This window comes from Bombina bombina, chromosome 3 (assembly GCF_027579735.1).
Source record: "Bombina bombina isolate aBomBom1 chromosome 3, aBomBom1.pri, whole genome shotgun sequence".
NCBI classification, from domain to species: Eukaryota; Metazoa; Chordata; class Amphibia; order Anura; family Bombinatoridae; genus Bombina; species Bombina bombina.
This window is the reverse complement of record NC_069501.1, coordinates 897,749,073-897,757,079: the sequence shown is the minus strand read 5'-3', so window position 1 is coordinate 897,757,079 and position 8,007 is coordinate 897,749,073. Positions and strand designations below refer to the sequence as shown.

Below are 8,007 nucleotides of genomic sequence, written 5' to 3'. Positions count from 1 at the left end.
CAGCTAATGCTTTCATTTGTGATGTGGCTGTTGATATTTTTAAGATCAATTCTATGGATATGTCTCTAGCAGTTGTGACTAGAAGGGCCTTGTGGTTGAAATCATGGTCTGCTAACAGGGATTCTAAATCCAGACTTTTGACTCTTTCTTTTAAATAGAAATATTATTGTCTGAACCAGACTCAAACAATACCTTCCAAGGTGTCGAAGTTCTCCTTTTCTTCTTAGAAGCAGGGTTCCTCCAGTTTTCCTGGAAGCCAAATCCTAATTGGAACCGTCCTAGAAGCCTGTTTCCACTACCAACTCTGCATGAAGGTGTGGTCCCTGATTCAAATATTCTGGTAGAAGGCAGATTACGCTCTTTTTCAGGGGGCTTGGTTTCATTCTAAAGAATCCATGTTTTAAAGGGCAGGAGCCTTTTTTTCAGATCTGGAATCTATGGGAGTAATAGTCCCAGTTCTGGTTTTGGGTCAGGTATTTTATTCCAACCTCTTTATTGTTCAAAAAAGAACCTGTTCTGGACTTGAAAACTTTTAATTAGTTTCTCAGGCTTCCTTCTTTTTAAGATGGATTTTATTTGGACAATTCTTGCTCTTGGCCAAAGATGACCGTTCATATTCTTTATAGATCTGAAGAATGCTTATCTTCATATCTCTATTTCTCAGGGATAATTATCCATTTCTAAGATCTGCATTCCTGGACAAGCATTTTCAGTTGCTTTTTACTGCTCCCAGAATTGTTTTCATAGGTTCTGTTCTGGGGTTTCTCTTATCAGTAATAAGTGCTCTGGGAGTTTCTGTAGTTCCCTACCTGGATGACATTTTGGTACAGGCTCCATCTTTACAGGCTTTAGTCATGAGTAAAGGGCCTGTCTAGTCAAAATTAAACTTTCATGATTCAGATAGGGCATGCAATTTTAAACAACTTTCCAATTTTACATTTATAATCAAATTTGATTTGTTTTCTTGGTATTCTTTGTTGAAAGCTAAACCTAGGTAGGCTCATATGCTAATTTCTAAGCCCTTGAAGGTCACCTCTTATCTCAGTGCGTTTTGACAGTTTTTCCACAGCTAGACAGCGCTAGTTCATGTGTGCCATATAGATAACATTGTACTCACTCCCATGGAGTTATTTGAGTCAGCACTGATTGGCTAACATGCATGTCTGTCAAAAGAACTGAAATAAGGGGGCAGTCTGCAGAGACTTATATACAAGGTAATCACAGAGGTAAAAAGTATATTAAAAGGACAGTCTACTCCAAAATTGAGCATGTTTTAAAAGTTAGATGATGACTTTTATTAACCATTCCCAATTTGTGGATAGCCAACAGTTAGATACAAAGTTATTACAGATTTAAAAAAGTGTATTTATAAGCCCCTGCAGAATCCCCCCTTATCTCAGTGCTGTTTACGTTTTGCATTTTTGCCCGTGCAGTCTCATTTGTAACTTCTTAGGAATGAGCACAGTGTTATCTATATGGTACACATTAACTAGCTTTGTTTTGCTGTGAAAAGCTTGTAAAGTGTACTGAGATATCTTTTTAAACAATACAAATTTTGGTGTAGACTGTCCCTTTAATATAACCATGTTGGTTATGCAAAACTGGGGAATGGGTAAAAAAAGGGATTATCTATCTGGAGTAGACTGCTTTTTTTTTAAAGGGACAGAGAACACAAAAATTATTGTTTAAAAATATAGATAATGCCTTTACTACCCATTCCCCAGTTTTGCACAACCAACATTGTTATATTAATATACCTTATAACCGTTAAACCTCTAAATTTCTGCCTGTTTCTAAGCCACTAAAGACACAGACAGCCTCTTATCACATGCTTTTTTATTAGCTTTTCACAACAGGGGAGTGCTAGTTCATGCAAGCATATAGATAACATTGTGCTCACACCCATGGGTTGTGGATGACACAGCACTAATTGGCTTAAATGCAAAGATAATAAATAAAGTCATGTGATCAGGGTGCTGTGAAGAGGATGAGATAAAAGGTAATCACAGAGGTAAAAAGTGTATTAATATAACCGTGTTTTCTGAGCAAAACTGGGGAATGGGTAATGAGGGGATTATCTATCCTTTTTAAACAATATTTTTTTTTAGTTGACTGTCCCTTTTAAAGGGACAGTATACACCAAATTTTATATAGCTGCGTGTAATAGACACTACTATAAAGAATAATATGCACAGATACTGATACAAAAATCAATTATAAAACGTTTAAAAACTTACTTAGAAGGTCCCAGTTTAGCTCTGTTAAAAATGTTAGCAGGAAAACCCACTGAAAGTGGATGTAATGCAAAAAAAAAAAACAGGCACTCCGCCCCCCCTCCCCCTTCCTCTGTATATGAAAGCAAGCTGGAGTAGGAATACATAAGTATACTTTAAAACTTTGGGGCTTGTTTAGGAGTCTAAAAATCTGCACAATGTTATTTATAAATAAGAAAAACTATACATTTAAAAAAAAAACCAAAAAAAAAAACCTGTATAGGCTAAATAAAGGCATCATCTACAAAACATGTATGCAAAGAAAAATCTAGTCTATAATGTCCTTTTAAGCCTGTGAATCCAGAGAATCTTATTTGGTTTTCAGGCTTTGCTTGTTAATACTCTTTTGAGCCTATGCATGTTTATTCAGTTTTGTTTCCTTTGGCGTTTTCTTATGATGGAAGTGTTTCTGATTTGTCTGCTTTTTGTTGTGAGTATCCTTATCTTCTTTTTATTCAGGAGAAGGCAGTTTTGAGAACTAAGTTTGACATTTTGCCTAAGATTATTTCTTCTGTTAACATCAATCCTGAGATTGTTGTTCTCTCTCTTTTTTTGTTGTCCTAATCCAAGGATTTCTGAAGGGGGAACTTCTCCATTATTTGGATAGGGTCAGATCCTTGAAGTTTGATTTTGCAGACTACTAGGGGCTCGATTTATCAAGCCTCTACGGCTCAGAAGAACTTGCTCGCCGAGTCCGACTGAGGAGATTGACAGCTCCTGCCTGCGTGTGATTGGCTGTGCGCGGGCAGGGGGCGGGATTGCACGCAAGTGCAAAATTGCGCTCGTGTGCAGTGGCAAATACCTTCGGGTAATTTTGCCCCACCACAGGCGAGCTGAGGCGTACAAGGGCGCGTATACGCACCCCTGTATGCCTCAGCGTTAATAAATCTAGCCCTAGGAGTTTGGACAATCTTTTAGCTTGTTTGACCCTTTCTGGAAACAGAAAAATTGGCTGACAGCTACTGCGTGTTGTGTGTGTGTGCGTTTTTTTTTTTACATATATAAAGTTTTTTTAGTGTCTGGTCAGTGTTACAGCCTATTCTACCAGATCAGTTGCTTCTTCATGGGTCTTTATGAATGAGGCCTCTGTTTGTACATATGCAGGGCAGTTTCTTTTTTGAGATACAATGAGTCCACGGATCATCTTAATTACTAATGGGATATTCACCTCCTGGTCAGCAGGAGGAGGCAAAGAGCACCACAGCAGAGCTGTTAAATAGCTCTTCCCTCCCACTCCAGTCATTCTCTTTGCCTACGTTAGTGATAGGAGATTGAACATTTAGTATTATCCAAGCGGGGTTTTTCTGACTCCGTCATTGTGACCATGATTTAGGCTCATAAGCCTGTTACTAGACAAATTTATCATAAGATTTGGTGTAAATATCTCTATTGGTGTGAATCCATGGGCTACTTATGGAGTAGATAGGATTCCTAGAATTTTGTCTTTTCTACAAGACGGTGTGGAGGAAGGTTTATCGTCAAGTTCCCTAAAGGGTAAAAACTGTCTTTCTCAATTTTGTTACACAGGCGTCTGGTAGATGTCCCAGATGTACAATCATTTTGTCAGGCCTCTCACCACCTTTATGAAAGAACATATAATGTATGCTTACCTGATATGTTTATTTCTTTCTCACCACCATGAAAGAAATTAATTTATCAGGTAAGCATAAATTATATATTTTCTCTGAGCCTTATCCTTCATATTGGTTTGGTTTGCTACTGATCCACCAGTACTGCATACTATATCTAAAAAAGTACAGGGGAAAAAAAAAACATTTGCGAGATCAGGCACTGAAGATGGACCAGAAGGTCTTGCCCGCAATTAGCATTCCAATTCATCCCAAAGGTGTTCAATGGGGTTGAGGTCAGACCACTTGAGTTCCTCCAAACCAAACCCATCAGACCATGTCTTAATGGACTCCACTTTTTCTGCAGGGGCAAAGTCATGCTGCCACAAAGTTGGTAGCACCTTATTGTGTAAAATGTCTTTGTACCCTGTAGGATTAAGATGACCCTTTACTGGAACTAATGGGCCTAGCCCAAACCCTGGAAAACTGCCCCATTATCTTTCATTCACCATGCTTTGCAATAGGCATTATGGTAGGTAGCTTTCTCCTGACATCCGCCACAACCAGATTTTTCCAGCAGTGCCAGATAGTTAAGTAAGATTCATCATTCCAGATAACACACTGCTCCAGAGTCGCATGGTGGCATGCTTTCCACCTCCCCAGACAATGTTTGGCATTGCACATGATGATACACTGCTCAGTCATTTCATGAAGCTACCAATACAATATTATTGTGCTGATTTTGCTTTCAGAGACAATTTGTACCTCTGTAGTAAGTGAAGCAAGAGATATGAGATTGCTTGAGATTGTATGGTCTATCACTTTGTGGTTGGGCTATTACCCCTAGATGCTCCCACAAAGGCCAGAAATTTCACAAACTGACTTGTGGCTAAAGGTGGCATCCTGCGACAGTACCATATTTTAAATTTACTGATCTCATCAGTACAATATGTATTGTCCCCTAAACATTAATAAACTTTAGCACAAATTTTGTAAATCCTGAGGGTGCTTTATATTATACATATATTTCCTTTTAAAAATATTCATGAACTGGTTTATTTACCAAAAAGAGCACATTTCTTTGTGTAGTGTATTCAGTTTTCTTTTACTCTGTGCTCAGAGAAAGTGTAATAGTCTGACAACTATAACTAACAGAATGTATTCAGAAACCTCCTTTGTGTATTTGACCTGTCAGAAAATAATTAAAGCGTACATTGTGTGCAGCTTCTTTCTTGCTGGATAGATTTCTCTGCCTTTGGAGGTCAGTGATATGAGATACCCAAGTGTTGTGTTTGTTATTCAGGACCAGTACAGCGACATGAGACTCAGTATTAACCAGAAGCCTGGAAGCGGTCATGACTTTGGGTTTCAAACGACGTGGAATAGTGCTGGAGTTTTTGTATCATCTGTTGATAAAGGTAATAAAAATGGGATAACTGTATTATGTTTTGTGATGTTTTTTTTTTTTTTAAAGGGACGGTCTACTCCAAAATTGTTATTGTCTAAAAAGATAGATAATGCCTTTACTACCCATTCCCCATCTCTGCACAACCAACATTGTTATATTAATATATTTTATAACATGTTAAACCTCTACATTTGTGCCTGTTTTTAAGCCCCGTCTGATCGCCTTTATCTAAGGGCATTTTATAGCTTTTACTGCAAGACTGCTAGTTCATGTGTGCCATATAGATGACATTGTGCTCACTCCCATGGAGTTGTGCATGAACCAGCACTAATTAGCTAAAATGCAAGTCTGTTAATAGCACTGAGATAAGGGTGCAGTCTGCAGAGGCTTAGATACAAGGTAATCACAGAGGTAAAAGTGTATTAATATAACGGTGTAGGTTATACAAAATAGGGAATGGGTAATAAAGGTACTGTCTATCTTTATAAACAAACATTTTGATGTAGACTGTCCCTTTAGCAAAGTGAAAGAATATCATCATTTTTATTTGTACATTAAACTTTTGTTTAAAAAGAGAAATATACACTGAGTAAGAAATATTTTTAATGTGTTTAGTAGATAGGTTTTATAAAAAACCTTTTGTTGTCTTGTTCATATATTGTATATAATTGCTTAAAAGGCATTGTTTAATACTGATTTTATATTAAATGCCTGTATACTACTGTTTAAAAGGTTACATGGAGGGCATGGGTAAGGGAAGGGGACACAAACATAGATCTCTACCCCTACATCATTTGTCTAGTTGTCTTTTTGTTAATTACCGTATTGTGGCATAATGCACCCATGCTGTTGGCAATGTACAAATAAACTATAATTAGATTATAATAAATATATTGACTGCTAAGGAATATTAACTTTTCTGGCTTAAAGCTGAACTTCTTCTGGTCATTTTGTTTTCAAGGTAGCCCAGCAGAATTCTCTCAGCTGCATGTAGAGGATGAAATTCTATCCCTCAATGGCACAAAGGTTTCATCAATGGATTACAGTCAGTGGAAGGAAGCCATGGACAGAGCATTAGAAACAGGAAACCTGACTATGGATGTCAGGCGATATGGCGAGGATGGTGAGTTTCACTAGCAATCCTATTAGAAGCAGTAGCCAAAACAGTTCTCAACTGCACATTCCACCATATTAGACATTTTTTTGCAAGAGCTGATGTTGCTTCTTAAATAGAAACTTTCCTTTATTGAAATAAAACAAATAACCAAAAGGTCACATTTTACAAGTATTTATAAGAAATTTGAAAGTAAGAGTGTCAGCAGCCTACTCCTAAATTATCCAGCCTGTTTTTTTTTTTACAATTCTTTCTCTCTGACTAGCTGATTAAAATAAGCAACTAAAAAGGTCAGGAAGCTTAAGTAGCAGTTTGCTGTATTTATAAATTAGTTATTTATTATATACTCTGTTATTTTAAAGTCTTTCAGCATGTCTGACATAAGGAGGTGTGAGGTGCTTTAACCTAACAACATTTAAAATGAAATTTCTTCGGCTTTTCTTTATTTTTCTATAATTTTATGCTAGAAGGCTTCATATTCCTCTCACGAATGCTTCTTAAGGCTGCTTTCATTGGCTGATGGTTTGCTTAATCTTCATACAGAGTAAAAGATTACAATGGTTACCCTTAACTTTGTAATCTATTTGTGTGTATGTTATGTACACACACACAGTTATTCAATGCATTTGCACAATTCATTTTATTACATATCTGCATTTCTCAGTTCATTTTCAACATTTAATTTTGTAAAAATTAAATAAAAATGTATGGAATAAATTTTAGTATGAGTCATTATACACTGTATGTAATACATATGTAACACATGACCTGTATGTAATTCACACATAGGGCTCAATTTATCAAGCCCTTCGCCGTCATTTGACTGCAGTTTCTCGCGAGAACCTGCAGTCAGTATTTATCAAGCAGCGGTCATCAGACCTCTGCTTCCCTATCCGCGTTCTCCACCTCTTAGGTGGAGAATTTCAATTTCCCCGGTCGGTCGAGATTGACAGCCCCTGCCTGCCCATGATTGACTGTGCGCAGACAAGGGCGTAAAATTGCGCTCTTGTGCAATGCTGAATTCCGGCAGCTGTCCCCCGACGCCCCTGTCTGCCGGCGCTTGATAAATCTAGCCCATTGTGGCTATACTACTTTTATGTAATTGGCAAGAGTCCATGAGCTAGTGACGTATGGGATATACAATCCTACCAGGAGGGGCAAAGTCTATAAATACACTCCTCACCACACCCACAATTCAGTTTTACAAACTTTGCCTCCTATGGAGGTGGTGAAGTAAGTTTTTATGCTTGATTTTTATGATTTCTTCCATGATAAGCTCTTCTAAGCATTCTGAAGCCCAATTCCTCTGAGTACAGTGTTTGTCAGAGGGATGTGAAGAGAATATCGCCTATTTGATTTTATTGTTTTCCTCGCAGGATATCTTTCTCCTACCTCCCTTTTTCAGATCAACAATATACTCTTATATACCATTACCTCTGCTGATAGCTTTCAGTACTGGTTTGGCTATCTGCTATATGTGGATGGGTGTCTTTCGGTAAGTATGTACCATTATTTAAGACACTCTCAGCTATGGTTTGGCGCTTTATGTATTAATATAAAGTTTTAAATATATGTATTTTACTTATATTTGCCGTGAGTCAGGTCTATGTGTATTTCCCTTTGCAGTCCAGCAGTTTCGTTATG

At 37.5% G+C, this 8,007-nt stretch overlaps 1 protein-coding gene across 10 annotated transcripts in view; it reads left to right on the top strand.

The window, feature by feature from the left end:
- LMO7 (LIM domain 7) overlaps positions 1-8,007 on the top strand; it is a 280,751-nt gene that overhangs the window by 223,913 nt on the left and 48,831 nt on the right. For all 10 annotated transcript variants that reach the window (XM_053707915.1, XM_053707914.1, XM_053707916.1 and 7 more), the window contains 2 exons: positions 5,145-5,259; positions 6,211-6,372. In XM_053707915.1, the coding sequence (XP_053563890.1) occupies positions 5,145-5,259; positions 6,211-6,372 (277 nt within the window). The remainder of the gene's footprint in view (positions 1-5,144; positions 5,260-6,210; positions 6,373-8,007) is intronic.